At 33.9% G+C, this 18,934-nt stretch overlaps 1 protein-coding gene across 3 annotated transcripts in view; it reads right to left on the minus strand.

Moving 5' to 3' along the window:
* Efr3a (EFR3 homolog A) overlaps nt 1-18,934 on the minus strand; it is a 92,476-nt gene that overhangs the window by 44,468 nt on the left and 29,074 nt on the right. For 2 of the 3 annotated variants that reach the window (XM_027950284.2, XM_027950292.2), the window contains exons 2-4: nt 10,441-10,517; nt 7,622-7,749; nt 6,272-6,422 (exon numbers count right to left, since the gene is read on the minus strand). In XM_027950284.2, coding sequence (XP_027806085.2) covers nt 6,272-6,422; nt 7,622-7,749; nt 10,441-10,517 — 356 coding nt within the window. Of the gene's footprint in view, nt 1-6,271; nt 6,423-7,621; nt 7,750-10,371; nt 10,391-10,440; nt 10,518-18,934 lie in introns of those variants that run through there. The other variant, XM_071602115.1, reaches the window with a different exon arrangement.

Below are 18,934 nucleotides of genomic sequence, written 5' to 3' on the forward strand. Positions count from 1 at the left end.
TGACAGAAAAACACATGAGTGAACAAACTTCATACAAAAATGGGACAAGAAAAGGAAAATTAACTGAAGAAAATTTGACAGTCTCAGTAGGAAAAAAAAAATATGGAGATGGTAAAATTCATTCTACCTCCTTTATAATGGTGTGTATGTGTATCTCCCCATATGTTTAGGAAATTTTGAATATCCCACATGTGCACAGACCTAACTCCGACAATTCCTTAATATGCACCTTTTTTTCTTAGTTTTCTAATTCATTTATTACTTCAGTATACCAGACAGTCTAAACACAACAAACTGTTAGCTCATTTACACATCTAAATATACATAAATAAATACCTGCCAGGATATTGACTTCAAAAGACTATATCCAAAAAAGTATTATTCAAGAAAAGTATCACAATAATCAGAATTACTAACTTCTGTTGTAAACAAAACTGAAATAGATGGAATGAATTTGAATACATGAAGTATGATACTAAAAAGGTTTTAAAATAGTTGAGCTTGAGCTTTGATTTACCATTATCTAGAAAAGGGCCACAAAGTGCTGGGGTTGTGGCTCAGTGGTAGAGTGCTCGCCTAGCAGGCATGAGGCACTGGGTTCGATCCTCAGCACCACATAAAAACAAAATAATGTGTCCACCTAAAAACTAAAAAAATACATAAATAAATAAATATTTTTTAAAAAGGGCCACAAATACTATACCTGGTTCAGATTAAACTCATAAGCACCATCTGTTCTGTAGCAACCTCAACACATCAGGTGTTTTCTCATGAGTTCTTATTTAGTCATTCCAAAAACCCTGAAAGGGTATCATTATCCCCATTTTACAGAAAGGATATTGAGGACCAGAGATATTGAAGACCAGCAACAGTTAGTGATTGTTGAAACTGCCATTATAGTCCAGAGATTTATCTACAATTCTCAAGATGCCTATTTTACATACTACCACATGAAAACAGTTTTAGAAAATATTATACCAAATATTTATACTTTTTATTAAAATAAATAATGAATAATGAGGAAATACTCAAAAAATTTAAATAGAAACACAAAAAGGTCTGTCTATACCCTATGCTCCCCATTTTCTAATATCTATAAAAAGAAGTTAAATTATTAAAGGACAACTTCTGGAATTATAGGTGACTATGACTTTAGTTTACTCTTATATTTTTTAGCATTATCCAAATTTACTACAATAAACATTTTGTTTTTAAAATTAGAAAAAAATAAATAAAATAAAAATCTCCATTAACATTTTCAATGTCCTGGGGAATTCTTTGAAGGAAAAACTTAATTCTATTTTCACTTAATCAAAGTCACAAATAATCATATAAGCTAAGTGATCATTTACAGAAGCAGCTCCAATTGCCCTTGAACATAAAAAGGTGGCTCTGAGCTCCGGGGGAATTGCACAAAGCACATCTTCCCAGTTTTGTGGAGAGAGTCATCTAATTCCCCTTATTCTGGAAACTAGCAAATTTTAAACCCATAAAGTTTATTCTAAAATATTTCAATAAAAAGTATTATCACTGCAGACTTATCACATGCAAGAACAGAGAAAATGAGGCACAGTACTGCAGCAGATCAGGTACCCCCACCCAGAAGACCCTGGCCATAATTAAGCTTCTCCTCTCATCAGGAAGATTTTTACAAAGAGTATCAGCAGGATGTCTGCAGAGAGAATTGTAGTTTGAATCTTCCTCTTGCTTGTAAATGCCAGGTTTACACGCAAAAGGTGTGACAGAGTTAAGAATCTACAGTCAAGCTTGTTGTGTAAAAAAGATATTATCTCTGCTTTCTTGGTAAAAATTTAAAAGACCATTGTCTGTCCTAAAATTCACTTTCTGGGAACTCAAAGAAAAATAATCATTTTTATATAAACCTCCAAGCCCTTCCTCCCACTGGGTATAAAGTTCAAAGAATATCCAAGCTCCGCCTTCAGAGAATTTTAGGTGATAGCCCTTTCAGGATCTCCTACAGTCCATAAACCTGCTTCCTGAAAATTGCTTGGGTGTCCAGCCTCTTCTGTCCTACTTCAGTACCATGCAGAGATTATGAACAGGCTCTGTTAAATGGATCTGGATTTGGGCACCACACTTAATAACTGCATGTGTTACCTGTGAATGCCTAACTTAAGTGGTTGGTGAGAAACAACAGGTAGCACCATGCCTTGCACATTGCATATATACAATAAAACATATGTCCTATTTTTTTATCCACTTAAAAATTTAAGTGGGGAATTAAATATATTTCAAAAGACACGGAAAGGCAGCAGCAATGCAGTTTCTCACCCTAAGTACTATTAAAATTCTGGGCCCAATAAAACCTTTGCTATAGGAACTATTCTGGGCACCACTGGATGTTCAGCAGCATCCCTCACTTCCTAAATACCACCAGCATTCCAACCTATACCATATAAATTAAAAATGTTTTCAGTACTTGACAAATATCCAGGGAGGGAAGAGAGAGAAGAGAACTGTCCTGGATGAGAACCACTGCTTTGGTGTAGTGAGTGGTTTCAATGACTGGTCTCTGTGGACAACTGTCAACATTTATACAAAATGGTCAAGATTAGCAATGAGGCTTAAAAAAAAAATGAGATGTGTCAACCAAATACAAGAGGAGGAAAGAAAGAAAAGTAATCTATGATTTCCTTAAGTCTTAATCCACAAAAATGACTGAATAATTATACCATAAAGAAGAAAAGCTTTGTAAGAATGCCTAGGATTGAACTGCCATATTAAATACGGCACTACTTTCCTGGGTCTTTGGAATTATTTAGCTGCAACTTCTTATACATAAAATGCTAATATTTTTAAGCTTCAGGGGTTTTATAAAAATTAATGACACAATATATGTAAGTACCTAGAGCACACACTATTTTATTTTTCCAAAAAGCTTAAGTCAAAGTTGCACAGTATCAACATTTATAATCATTGTATACTATGATTTTAAAACAAAAATTGTTTCTTTACAATGTTGGAAAACAGACATGTTTCAGATTTCAGAGTTTTTCTTATTTTGGAATATTTGCATAGACTTTCAGCACCAGCTGAGCATCATTAATCTGAAAATCTAGTTACAGTGCTCAAAAAGTTGGATTTCGGAGCATTTGCCATTTCAGATTAGGGATTTTCAACTTATATTATTATACAGTGGTACTAACATTACTTAACATTTTTCTTTTCTGAATTGTGTACATACAGGTATACTGTGTTCTTTCCTGTATTTGTAAAGGTTTATAATAAAAAATGAGTAAAAATAAGAAGTACCCAACATAGGAGATCCTAAATTAATAATATCTTTGTTGGGCCTGGGCCCGTGAGCTGGAAAGCAGCCTATGTTGTTTATGTGAGGGGCTCTTAGGGCTTGGCACACTGAGTCTGGGATATTTGTAGTTTGGAACACTGACCATTACTAACCCCATCACCATGGTAACCTGGCTACCCACAGGTGCACAGCATATTCCATTCCTTTTGCTTTTTTGCTTCTGACCTATTGGCCCATTGGTTGCCACTCGTAAGGGTGTTGCTAGTTCACTGGATTATTACAGCCTTCAGCTGAATTTTCCCAGTAATAGACTATACATAAAAGGCTTGCCTATGCAATAATAAAGTGGATCGAGTTCTCTGAAACTGGTTTCAGAAGGTCTCTTTTTGACTCTCGCTACACCCTCCTCAGCTGTTCGGTGGGCTTCAGCTGGACCAAGAGAGCCCACAGATACCTATTACTGTCTTACTGAGTTGGCATCAGCACCAAAAAGTAAATGTCAACAATAAAATGTACAAATATAAAAATATCAAATACTAAATTAAAAATATTAACTGATAAAATATGGCACTCAGCACTACTACAAAGTGAAAATCAGACTTTCAGGGAATATTAGATAAATAATGTTGGTCAAGAAAATATTATGTTTGATTTAATACAATTCACTTAAAAGTAGGTAACCTGGGATTTTGTCTTTTGTCCAAATAACTCATTAAAATAGTTTTAATAGCTCTGCTGGCTGCAAGTAAAGAAACTTCTGGGAATGCATGCTAAATCCTTTCCCCAGCTATTACACCATTTCCCCTAAACTTTCCCATTCTAATTATGAAGGAAACAGATGGAGACTTCAGTAGCTCTCTTGCCTAAAACTAAGCCAATCACATAACTAATAGCATCTGGAAATATGCAATATCATACTAAGGGTTTCTGAATAAGAATTTCATTTGTATACTTCTACTTTTTTAACCATCTATTCTTAATAGTAATAATAATTATCAATGCTAGCCACTGTTCTAAGAACTTCATATATATTAACTCAGACCACACAATCATCTCATAAAATTGGAATTATTATTATTATCCTTATATTACACATGAAAATCTAAGGCAAGCAGAGGTTAAATAACTTGCCAAAGATAAATGGCTAGAGTTTTACAGCCATAATTCAAACCAAGGCAAGTGGACTCTGGAATCCATGCTGGCAGTCATCACTTATACTTCCTCTTCCTGTGTCAGAAAATAATTATGCATAAACAATAGCAGGTGATATATCATTTGACTAGCTGTTCATAAAAAAATGCATAAGAACATACTATATAACACATACATATTGTATAACATACAGTCCTCAGAAGAACAGAAGGTTATACAATGAGACTGAAGACAAGATATATAAGGTATCTCAGGTATGTAAGATAAAGACAATAAACGGTTAATCACTGTATTTTATTTTCCTTTTCCTTTCCAACAAACTATGTATGATTCAGGACAGAAAAAAAAAAATGAGCATGGCAAGGAGAACTAGTTCTAAAGTAGTCTAAGAAGGAATGAAGATAGAAACCCTGACTTTCATGGAAAAATGATGGAGAAAGAACAGAAAGAATAGCAATGGGACAGCTGAATAGCCATAGGCCAAATGTGGATGAAAATGAACCCCTAACCCATATCACATAAAAACAGCAACTCAAAATAGATGACAGACCTAAACTATAAAACTCTCACAAGAAACCAGAGAAGTAAAACTTTGTGACCTTGGATTAGGCAATGGTTTCTTGAATGTGAGACTAAGGACACAAAAGAAGTGATAAAAGAAAAATTAGACAAATTAGACTTTATTAATTAAATACTTTAGTGAATAAAAGCACACGAACAAGAAAAATAGAAAGATGAATCAGAGAATTTGAGAAAATATTTGTAACTCATATATCTGATAAAGGATTTGTATTAAGAATATTTAAAGAACTTTTATACTTTAATAATAAAAAGCTACTCCAATTAAAAAGTAAACAAATGATTTAAACAGACATTTGTGCAAAGAATACAAAGCCAATGAGCACATGAAAAAAAAAATATTTAACATCATTAGTCATTAAGGAAATGAAAATCAAAACTACAAATATACCCCTTCAGACCCTCTAGGATGGTTATAATCAAAATGACAAACAATAACAGGTATTGGTAAGGATGTGAAGAATTTGGAACACTCATATGTTGCTGATGGTAATATAAAATGATGCAGCTCTTTGGAAAACAAACAGCTAACCTTAAAATCTAGCAATTATACTGCTAAATATAAACCCAACAGAATGAAAAAGCTATGTCCACAAACTTGTACAAAAATGTTCATAACTGCCAAAAAAGTCCAAACAATCCTAAACTAATGAATGGGTATATAAAAGTATAGTATATCTATAAATTGGACTGTGATGTCATAAATAGGAATGGAGTGCTGATGTATGCCAATACCCAGATGACCCTTCAAAACATTATGCTAAGTGAAAGAAGAAAAAAAATTCCATTTATTTGAAATATTACAAGTAGGAAAATCCACAGAGAGTAAAGTAGATTAGTGGTTTCCAGGGGTTGGGAAAGGAGGGCATGAAGGGGTGGTGAATGTACAACTCTCTAAACATAAAAAGACACTCAAAGCATACTTTGTAAGGGTGAACGCTATAAAGCTGCTATTTTGTCAAAGCTTGAAACTCAAAGGAAGAACAAGACACAAAGTTACTTCTATAACAGATAACCCAGGGAAGGTAAAATGACAGTTATCAATTCATTTATGGTCAGGTATTTCATCATGAATGGTGGGTATCACAGATTTTACCAAGAGTGATAGAAAATACTAGAGACAAAGTGTTCTAATCTTCATCTACACTAGCTATCCAAATGCCCTGTCCAAGGAGTTGGCCTTTCTCAGGCAAACACTCTTTAAAAGGATATAAATTTGAGATATGCTAACTGAACTTAAAAATTAACAAGAGAATAGTTTTTACTCACAGAATTTGTTCCAAGAACTTGAAGCTTTGGTTCCCCTGATTCCAGCAGCTTTGCCACCATATGAAGAAAGCTTTCTACGAAGGGCTTGATGCTTTGAGAATGGCAGGCCATAAGAAGTTGGTCCAGGGCCTCCATAGCAATTAGCACATACCTAAATGCAAAGAAAAACAATGTCAAAATGTTTCTAGCTCTCTTAATTCTCCTAAAGGCTCTTCTCATTGAAATGATTCAAATATATTTATTTAAAACAACACAGAAAGACAAATTCAGCAGCTTCTAAGTAAAATGTTAATTCTCACACAACACTTATGATCTTAGTAGATTATAAAATAATTCTAGTGTTGAAGAATACAAAAACTATATGGTACTACTCCCATCTTCTCCTCCTCCTAAAACAACTCTTTCAGAGTAAATCTCTCATATTACCTTTGTGTAATTTTTCTTTGTAAACATGGACATTTTCCAGACTTTTAACTGTATTTATTTGTATATGACCCCAAAATAGTAAAGCAATGTGCCTAAATTTCCAGTATGACCTACCTATATTTATGAGTAGATAAAACAATACTGGAAACAAAAGAATAATATAAGGAAATGTCTCATAAATTTTATTTTACAGTTCCACAGATTTTAAATCTTGCAAGTGCCCTAAATTTAGTTTTCAGACAACTTTCCTCTAACAATCAACTATGAGACTACCTGTGCCATGACCACTGTTGTATATGCTAATAATGTGCAAGTCAGAAAGTCAACATACAGCTGGAAGACAGAATATTCTTAAGAAACTAAGATCATAAAATGACAATATTGAAAAGCGTTCATATTTCAAAATTGCAAAGTTATTACTGTTCAAGCATAGAGAACGGGTTAAAATGCTAGACCTTAATTTGTAGGCAGCAATATATCCATACCAGTTCCAAATCAGCATGCTTATTACATTTTCTTAATCTTAGTATCTAATCCTAACATGATACTCGTTTACCCCTCTGAGAGGTAAAACTGAAGCTGTACCCAAACCAGTTGTTAACAGGATCTGTTGTTTTCAAATTAGAGACAGATTTTCAGACACACACTACAGACCAAGTAAGTACATTTCTACTATTTGGTATTTTCAAAAATTAAAAGATGCTAAAGCTAATGCCAACTCTGTTAAATAACCTGACCAGGTTCCTAAGACCTCACCACCAGAAAATATAAGCTAGAGTATCTACATGGGTTTTATATATTTCCTTTATAATAATACTATTTTATCTTACAAACATGATCTTTGTCTGATCAGATGGCACAATAATTTATAGAATAATTTAGCCAAGGAAGAATTTTCCAAAGATGCTATATTAGTTTCCTTACCCAGAACGATGTCTGACAACATCCCTGCTCAGCCTTTCTGCCAGGTAAGAACCTATTCGATCCAGCTTCTCTGGAGCAGATACTGCATAAAAGGTCAATTTTTCCATATCAGCTTTAACAAGGCCATCCTAAAAATAATGACAAGTATCCCGATTATTTATCTTTTCATGCTTATTTTTTGTTTGTTTCTTGTATTTTTAAGTGTTGCCTGTTTCACATTTTTCCTTTCTGGACTGGGAATTAATTCACATTTAAGCTGAACCTTTCCAGGTGTAATGTTCTCAGTTCTAATAATATTTACTATTCTAGATACATGCAACTTTCAAAAAATTAAAGAAAAAAAGCTAAAGAAACACCCCACTTAGGCAAAGAATTTAAATAGCCCTTCCAAAACAATGAATTAGACTCTTAACACTTTATAGAGCAATTAACTCAGTATATAGGGAATGAAATGTATTTTATTAAAAAGATTTCAAACAAAACTTGCTTAATTTAATGTTAAATTATTAAGCCTATACTCCTTTACACATACAACGGTGACCATATGCTTTCATTTAATGAGTCAGAACCTGCTTATATCATTATAAAGTTTTGTTGTAGTTAATAAGAGAAAATATTCAGAACTATATTAATCTATGCTTAGTTGATGTATTAAAAAAAACTAACATCAACAGCCACAGGATCCTTATACAAGATTATAAAATATCATTCCTTTCCATCCTCTAAAGATGACATGCAGTAGATCTAATGATTCTCCCCCACTCTCATGTAACCTCGAGTAAATCACCATACCCAAATTTCTTGGCCAGAAATCATCATTCAACTAACTGACTGCTACTTAGGAAAACTGGAGGAGGAAAAGGATACAAGAAAATTATGCTAGATGATGAATCTACAAATACAAATTTTATAAAAGTGTTTTTTCAATTTCAATTGGCCCCTCATTCTCTGGGAATTTTGCTACTTCCCTAATGGCACTACTCTCTCCTAGTGTGCACTTGCTCCACTCTGCAATGGAATCAGAGAGTTTGCAGCTCTTGTGTATGTCTTCTTCCCCTTGGCCACTTCAACCTAGGGACCCTTCTCTAGTTCACTGAGAGTTCAACCTTCAGGTCTCAACTTCCTCTAAAGACCCTTCAAGGGGTCAGATATTCCTACTATACATTCTTTTAGTTCACAGCACTAAGAGAACACACAGCAGTACAATCATACTTCTTTTCACTCATTAAACAAATACTAATTTAGTGCCAACTATGTGCCAGGCACTGAGATAGACCCTAGAGAAGCCACAGTCAGCAAAGAAATGTATTAATTCACTTAGTCTTTAAGAGAACTTTATGATAGGTACTATTTATTATTTTCATTACACATGAGAAACTTGCCCAATATCAAATGGCTAGTAATTATGGGAAATTGCTTCTTGTCCCTGCTAACTGCCATATGTGTGTGAAATTCATAAAAATCTTGCCTATTCTTTAACCTACTTTACAGATTGTTATTTGAATACTTGGCAAAACAAAGATTCTTTCTGTAACCACCTTCTAGTTTATTGGTCATCACTCCAAGTGTTCAGAACTTCTACATGTCTACAAGTTAAAGTGGGTAAAGCAGACAAGCCTTGTCTGCCCTTCATATTCCACCATACTCTGTTCTCTACCCTGCCTTCAGTAACTGCATGTCCTGGACTTCTCAAGGAAATAATGATTTGAATATTCAATCTATTAACTAATACATGTTAAATTTCAAATCGGAAACCATGGTCAACACTATTTCTATAATTAAAATACGGGAACATTCATTTTAAGTCTAAAGGATCAACTTGCTCTTGATCTCAAATATATCTCCTGCTTTCTAATGCTGTTTCTCTTTGCCCTCAAATGCAATGAAGTGGCTATTTTTCTCTACCTCTCCAGATGTACTACATCCTTAAAGCTCAGAAAATCTCATTTCCTCTGAAAACACTTCCCAGAGATATCAACCCACAATGGTATCCCCTTGATTTAGAGGCCAAAATGTTACCCCCTGATTTACTTAACATTTTACTTACTGATTTATACACTGTGATTTACTATCTTATATGTTTTTGTTTTATATCAATGTATGAAAAGCTCCATAATGGCCTGTCTTAGGGATTTGAATATGCCACAAATTATCCAGGATCTCTGACATCCAATAGTATTTATGAATAATCTCCTCCATACAGTTGAATATTCAAACAGTTTTGATTAAAAATAACATATATCAACATTAAAGTTAAAATGTCCAAAAGGTTTCCATATACTTGGCTACATTTTAAAATAAAGCAAATTCTGGAAATCAAACTCAAATATTGTAACATTTTGTGTCTATATTTTTTTTTAAATGAGACCAAAGGAGTCTTAGAAAGCGTGTAAGGTAGTGTCAAACAAAATTACCCACACCCAGTTGCTTTGAAACTAGTAACTGTCTCATGCATGAGCCCAGTGTGAGCAGAAAATCATGTCTGTGTGCATAGTTGTATCCTGAGCACAAACTAAAAATCATCTGACACTGCTTCATAAATTTTTGATTGTTACTTAAACAGTACATAGATTACCAAACAACCACCTCTCATCCCAGATTTGTGCCTCATCTATGAAAATAATTGAGAACTAGACAATCAATCATGGGTAAACTTAAAATTAAAAAAAAAAAGAAAGAAAAAGTATAAAAGAAAGTAGTGTACTTGACAAGATGTAGGGATAAAAGTAGAGAAATCAAAGTAGGGAAACCTTAAGGAGATCAGCAGGGGGCAGAAGGGGTCAGCAAAGAGAAGGATCAGTAGATGTAGATCAAATTACTTTTGGATCTTCAGGAAAGATGTTATCCACCAGGCGTTTGTAGCGAGGACGCAAAGCAGAACAGCAGCAACACACTCCTGTTCAAAAAAAAAAAAAAGTTATAGAAATTAATACTGTAAACTGACTCAGAAATTCATTTCTGAATATTAGTGATCTAGGATTTAAAATACAAAGAAAAAGTTCAAACTGTCACAAATAGAAAAGGCATGCAAATTCAATTAAGTTGCTATGTAAGAAAATTAAATTTCTTTTCCTTTCCCAAAGACATGTAGCTATTAAGAATTTGCACTAAGACTCTACCCCAAATCAAAATCATCCTATTAGGCAAATGTATGATCTATATCTGCCCTCCCCCCATATCTCCTTTCTGAGCTCCTCTCCCACTACTCTCTGAACACATCCCCACCTGTGTGTACCAATCCACTCTACTCCAGTCACAATGGTCCCTCTCCTGATCCAAGGTACCCTCCTTGGATCTCTGATGTTACTGTTTCCTCTGCCTAGAACATGTCAAAAGATCTTATCAGACTGTCACTTTCTTTGATTATTCATTTAAATCTCTGACCACCCTTACCTTGCTCTGGTTTTCCATTGCACTTAACACCCTACATATTAAATAATTTTCCTACTGTGTTTATTGGTTAGGAACTGCTTTCCCTCACCAGGAAATAGCTCAGGTGAAGGCAAGGATAATTGTTTTGCTCACACATGAATCCCAAAAATTCAGAATAACACAGGGCACACAGCAGGCACCCAAATATTTGTGGAGTGAGTGCATGCACATATGAATGAATTTGTACTGTCCCTACTTTAACAATGCCTTCCTTACTGCTCTTTTCTACTTTTACAATGTAGCTCTGATTTAGCTTACTTGCAATTTCTTATGTAACTTCCTAACATGTCCCCCAGCCTCTTCCTATAGCTACCACATAGAGAGGGTATTTACAGCCCAATTCTAGCAATATGATTATAGTGAACCTCCAACAACTCACTGATACTGACTATGTAGAAATGTCCTAACATAACATCCTTCAAAACTTATAATCTCTTGTTACTAATCACTCTTTATACTTCATAAAATTAATATATTCCAAAATAGTTTAATTTTTAAATGAACATATTTTATTCTGTAAAAACATGTAAGAATATGTATTCTTATGACTAAAATTTTAAAAAGACTAAAGGATTTGAAACAAATATGACAAATGACATATGTTTAATTTATAAACTTTTATAGAAATATGACCAACAAATAAATAGAAAAAGACATGATCCAGAAAACCTGGGTCTAGTCCAATTTTTTCTCTTAAATTGCTACATGGCTTGGGGAAGGCATAACAAGAGTGATAAGTGGGCCTATAATCTCAACAACTTAGGAGGCTAAAGTAGGATGATTTCAAGTACAAGACCAGCCTCAGCAACTAAGCAAGGCCCTAAGCAACTTGGCAAGATGTCTCAAAATAAAAAATAAAAAGACCTGGAGATGTGGCTCAGTGGTTAAGCATCCCTGGGTTCTCATGATTTATGAAACTATTATGTGTAAGTAAGCATACTTAGGCTCTATATGCTGATATTTGTAAAATGCTATATATTGTTCAGGATATTTTTCATTAGAAGACAAAATATTCGAAAGAATTCAAATATTTCAAAGAGTTATCTTTTCAGATTATTAACATCAGAATACGTGAATCCTTTTTAGTTTCAAAAGCAAAACAAAGGTTTGGTTATGGCGGGGAGGGGGGATAACAGCCAAAGTAGCAAAATCACCTTTCTGTATCTACTACACCTAATAAAAACTACAGATAAGTATTAATACTGGCATTAAAATTAATTAAAATCCATTATGTACTGAACAGCTCTCATAGTTCTAAGGTATCACAATAATATGGTAAGATTCACGTAAATACTTTGCTAACAGTAATGCAAGGTCAAATATAGTAAATTCAAATTGTTCTCATGACAAAGAATCAGGGCTATGGGGCTTAAAAACAAGTCCTAAAACTGCAAATTTTCATAAGAATGGCAAATTGTTATTTTCAGTGAGAAGATTCTTAAAAAGCTATTAAGATTCACTTAGGGCTGGGGATGTGGCTCAAGCGGTAGCACGTTTGCCTGGCATGCGTGTGGCCCGGGTTCGATCCTCAGCACCACATACAAACAAAGATGTTGTGTCTGCCGAAAAACTAAAAATAAATAAATAAATATTTAAAAAAAAAAAAAAGATTCACTTACACTGACACATTCTGCTATCATACACTACATTTAGCTTAAAGGAGCTTAAAAAATAAAAGTGAACTTGAAATACAAACAATATCCTCAGTTCCCACTTCCAAGAAGCTTAGGTCTACTGAGGAAGACAGATGAGCAAAAGGCACAATGTCAACAGGCAGTCTCGAGCTAAAGAACAACAACCTTGGATTCATATCTGAGGTGAGTCTAAGGCCTCTAACTGTCCAGCTCAGCAGGCAGCTCCCATTCTCTTACTACTCCTAAGTTTCCTCACCAACGTAATAATGCCTTCTCCAGAATAATTGCAAAAAAATTATAAAGTTGTACTTAAGGCTCTCATTAAGCATTCAACAAAATGGCAGGCATTACCAGTAGTGAAGTAAAAGTAGTATTACAACCAGGGTAAACAGAAGGAGATGGAGGGGGCCTTTAGATTGTATTCCCAACAAGGTGAAAACCTTTGCTGAAAATTAATGATTTAAAACTTACAACAAATTTCATATATAGTTTATGAAAAACCTTTAAGCATCATTACCAGATAGGAGTAACTGCTATATTCTTATCACCACTTGTTCAGCACTATACCAAGGACTTTACAACATCACTCATTTACTCCTAGAATACCTCTCTAAGGTGGTTTGTTTAATGATTGAGGAAACAAGCTGATTTGCTCAATAACACACAAATGTTAAGGATCCAAGGAACTGTAATTCCATCCCAGATCTGATGACTGCAGAGGGCAATTGCCACACTAAATTGAAGTACCACAAAAGGTTTTTTTTTTTTTTTTTTTTTTTTAATATATCATGACCAATAAATGACCAATAAATCATGACCAATAAATCTGATTGCAAGAATGTGTGGACCTAACAGATGAGAACTGCACTTTCCATACAGGGAAATGAATGATCACAGAGCTTCTCAAGAAAGCCCAAAACCAAACAAAAACACCTCCTGTCCACTAACTATAAATACAAAGCTACCCACCATAAAGAGGACATGGGAAATTAGGTTAAAGTACTCAATTTATAGGCTGGGGTTGTAGCTAAGTGGTAGAGTACTTGTTTAGCATGTATGAGGCCCTGGTTTCGATCCTCAGCACCACAAAAAAAAAAAAAAAATAAAATAAAATAAAGATATTATATTCAACTACAACTAAAAAAATAAATATAACAAAAGTACTCAATTTACTCAGGTCTTTATAAATTATATCAAAGATAATAAGGTTAAAATGACTATATCTGAAATAATCATAAAAAGAATTACTCTATAAACAAGAGAATACTGTACTTATAAACATTATAAGAATATGTAAAATAAAACTATTGGACCTACTCAGGTATAAAAATGGCGCTGACTCTCCTGGTGAAGTGAATTCATACGGTTTTTCAAGTTCAGCAGCAGGTACCTGAACATAGTCCTTCATGCTGTGTGAGACTATGTTCTAGTTGATCTCCTGCTTCTATATCCTTTTACCTACTGTTCAGGAAGCATCTAGTTCACTTTACTTCTAATTAATTAGCAGAGGACACTAAAGTACTGTAGCTTCTTATCTAACTTGTTGACATCAAATATGAAGCTATCATGAACTTGATCATATGTGTATCAAATTCTGCTAGCAAGGCCAATTAGCTTAAGTAAGACACTATTAAAGTACTAATATTGCTAGTTTAATAAAAGTAAGTTTTCGTATCATTTAAAGGTCAGCCTACTTATGCTTTTTTTCTTTAGAGCAGTCCTTATTCCTTCTCATCCTAAGACCTTTTCCAACAAATTCACTTTGCATCCTAATACTGTCCATTTTTCAATATCTTCCCGATTTTTCTCTTCCAGTGAACAAGTCTAAGCAATGTAAATTTTCCTTTAAATTTAATTTTAGCATATAAAAAGAGAAAGCAATTATTCTTTCCCCACAGCATGTGGAAGATGAACCCCTGGCAAAGATATATCAGGAGAAGAGGCAGGAAGGCTTATGCAAGATGACTACAGTGGGTAAACAGAACTTGGGCACAGATGGAAAGGGAAATTATGACCAAAAAAGTGGCAGGCTGCATATTCTAGTAGTATAATAGGTTCAGGAGCAATCTGACTTAATAAGAGAAGAGGAAAATCCCATTGCTTAAATGCTACCATGCTACTGGGTACCTAGGATAAAGCTATGCTCCAAAACAAAAATGCTGTTGGCAGCACTATCACTGGAGTTGAAGCATGCTCAGATTCTATTTTGGAAACTGACTATATAACTTTGGTTAGGTTTGTTTCATCTCTAAAAGAAGAAAACAAACAGCATCCACACCTTATATGTAGCAATTATATTATCTTATTTAATTTTTACATGTAATACAGTGGAAATTCAGTGACACAGAAGTCTTCAAATTTCATACTTTTAAATGGGAATGGATTACTGGATTTTGGTTCTTTATGTCTTCACCATATATTTCCATTATTGCACCTATAACCATTTATTGCATTTATTCATATGCTTGTTTGTATCACCATAGTAAGTCCCTCAGATGCAAAGCCCACATACTTTAAATGCTGTTGTGCATGTCTGGTATCTACCAGAGATTTACAAAACTGTTCCTTTCCTTAAACAAACACACAAAGTTCACGGATACATAAAATGAATTTAATATTTATAGCTATGTGCTACAAAAATCAAATAACTATAAAGCTCATCACTGATCATGAAGCACTCAATAAATGCCAGAGCAATATAATTTCTTGAGCAAACAGATGACAATGTCAACTGAATCATGTTTAACAATTCATGTTTTATTTTTAGACCTAGTAGAGGCCTCCTGCAATCAAAGTGAAAAGAGACAGACCTTTGTACAGGAAGACTTTTAAAATTCATAACTTCAAGAATTATAGTTCTGTGGTGTCCAAAAACTTTCAAAGTGTATGCCTCTCATATTCCCTTCAAGGTTAAAATTGAAAGTCAAGTCACTCGTTCACTTAGTGACAGAACAAGACGTTCACTTCAGACAATCAAAAACACTTAGCAATAAAACAGCTCTATTCACATATTCCCTTTCCAAACACTAGGACATTTTATACACACACACGCACAGGCACACACACACACAAAGAGCCTATGACATGGGTATTCTTTCTATACCAACAATTGTTAAGAACACTGCCAAAAACTATGGGAATCAAAATGGCAACTAATACTTGACACAGGTTTAAAAATTAAGTTATAAAACAAAATTTGGAAATTTGGGGAAAAAAGATTTCCAAAGTCAAATGATCACACCACCAAAGAAGAACATACAGAACTCAAGTGAAGAGCGACTTTGTTAGGAACAAGGACATAGAGTAGAATGCTCAGGGCTCCTCTGAAAAACAAGCAGAACAGGATTACAAGTACAAATCTGGTACAGCAAAGCAGGAGCATTGTGAACTGGAACAACGTGAGCATCACCAAGAAGGATAGCCCACAGAAAAATAAAAACACATACCTAGGGACCCAGAGCATTGAAAGAAACAAGGGAAGTGTTCCAAAAGAAGTATGAGAAAAGTATGGTGACTTAAAAGATATGGAGTCAAAGGAAAGGGAAGAAAATAGACTCTTATCTTCAGGAAAGTGCTCCTTTTAAAAGGATTTTAATCCATTAGAGGAGTATTTTATTACATGATTCCTTCCACATGTAATATACACCCTCTCTCCTTTCATTCTCAATTTCACTACTTCTTTTTTATTTTTTAATTCCCAGACACATAAACCTATGGAAAAGAGGACAACAAAGCAATAAATGGAATTAAAACTCCAATTCTGTTTAGAGGATGGCCTTCCTCTTGCTCTGCAATAGTTTGCTCTACACTAGATATAACAAACAATACTCTGTACATTTCCCCAAACTATTCTGAGATACTATCTGTATTAAAAAAAAAAAAAAGCTTTTTTAAGAGTCAACTTATGATTCATCTATATTCAGATATTTTTCCTAGCACTGAATTTTTTAATAAGAAAGTATTAGATACTAGATACCTCCTACTTAAAAGGAGTCAACTTACCGATTTATACCTAGTTTTAACATTACTGTGTACCATCATGCTTATCTGAAAAAATTTTAAATATTGCTCAATAGAGTTACTCAAAGACAAGAGCAATAAAATACAGGATAATTCTGGCTTTTAGAAGTAATATTCTGAAAAATTTCATTTGAAAAACTTTCTGCAATCATCATTTGGAAAAAACTTGATACAGACATTAAAACTGTAAAATATAATTCCTATTCACTTCAGCTGATGCTGACTTAGTCCACACACAAATGAGAAGCAATCCAGTGAATGACACAGAAACCAGATCTGTAACCAGGAAAGAAAAGCACTCCAACCCAGCACCACAGTACGCTGCACGTAGTCCATTCTATTTCTAAGACCATATCCTTTGACAATGCACATCACAGACCGTCTTTAAATGTGCTCAGGCAGCAGAGTCTTGGCAAGGAGAGTACACCACTCCTGTGTCCCAATCTCTGAAGGTAAGTAACCAGATGATGCAGAATTAAATGCCAAATGTTTTCTTTGATATAAGGAGGCTGATACATAGTGGGAAAGGGAGGGGGGAGCACGGGAGGAATAGATGAACTCTAGGTAGGGCAGAGGGATTGGAGGAGAAGGGAAGAGGATGGGGTCAGAAATGATGGTGGAACATGATGATCATTATTATCCAAAATACATATATGAAGACACAAATTGGTGTGAATATACTTTGTATGCAATCAGAGATATGAAAAATTGTGTTCTATATGTATGTGTAATAAGAATTGTAATGCATTGTAATGCATTCCACTGTCATATATAAATTAAGAAAACTGAAATAGTAATGCCAGTAGTAGAATAATGCCAAAATTACAAGAAAAGTTAATGTTTTTTGTGTATGTGATTGTTTTTGAAGACAATATGTAAGCAGTGACTTTCCTCTTTAATCCAAACCACTCTAGTGATGTTACTTTTCAGAGGGAGAGGATTGACTATATAATGATCCATGACAGAGATTAGAAAGAGCTTTAGGAATCATGATTTAAAGGGAGAAAAACAGGAAGGCAAGAGACAAGCAAATCAGACTCCACAGAATTTATAACGAAACTTACAAAGTAAAATACTAAACACCAACCAGCATGTTTTTAAGAATCCTACTAAAATTAACAAAAATACTGACAAAAATTTTTAAAATATTGTTTTAAATCCCTTAATCTTTAAAAGGCTATATAACATCCACTTAGGCAAAGTTGGCAAACTCCAGCCATCTCTGGAGTATATTTCAATAAATTGATACCTTCAGCACTTTCTACAGGAATTAACTTCAACTTCTCAGATTTAACCTTGGCAAATATACAAAATAGTAAAGCTACCCAAAAATATAGCAATCTTTTACTTTAAAAATAAAATAGATATTCAACATGTAGTGACAGTTTAATTTGATAGAAAACAAACAACAAACCAAATTACGACTTTTTCCTTAGTTTGTTTATAAATTGCATATTTCCTGCAAAAGACTCTTATTAAGTAACCTAAACAAATTATCATCACTACAAAATAATGTTATATGCCTTTTGAAAACTATTTTTGTTATATGGATGAGTAGACATAAGTTAATGGTCCAATAATTTTCAACCATTTCAAATCCATTTTAAAAGAACAACATTTCTTGAAATAGCCAAAAGCTTCTAGTTCAAATATACAACTAAATTAAAAATCACACATACAAATCATAAAAATTCTTATCAAAAATCAAGATTTTACTCGTGCTACTTATTGGATAGCCAAAATTGAAGGTCTACAAAATATGAGCCATTAATAACACAACAAAAGATGGGGTGTGAAACTCCTTATATGCCCCTATGAACAAGCAAGAAAGGCAAGCAATGAATTTGCAAATGACTGATTTAGATGGTCTCAAGGTCTAAAGGTGTTAACATAATCTAGCATCTTGAGAGGAACTGAGGGTGGTATTATTAATTATGGCAGCAGCAGTGGCATAAACTTTGACTCTCCCAGGCAAACCAAGACCTAGATTATTCTACTTACTCTCTTTGAATATTCAGACATTTTAAAAAGCATCTAATACACTCAAATTTTCACAGTTACAACTAAAAAATGAGGAAAAAGCAGCTACAATCCAACCAAAGCAGATAAAATAAGGTAAACATATAAACCTGGGAAAGAAAGAAACCTGGTTTTTAAAAACATTTTAAAACAAAATAAAAAACTTTATGCATTTACCTAACTTTAATATTTCTGGTATATACGTAAA

The sequence above is a fragment of the Marmota flaviventris genome, chromosome 15 (assembly GCF_047511675.1).
Source record: "Marmota flaviventris isolate mMarFla1 chromosome 15, mMarFla1.hap1, whole genome shotgun sequence".
NCBI lineage: Eukaryota > Metazoa > Chordata > Mammalia > Rodentia > Sciuridae > Marmota > Marmota flaviventris.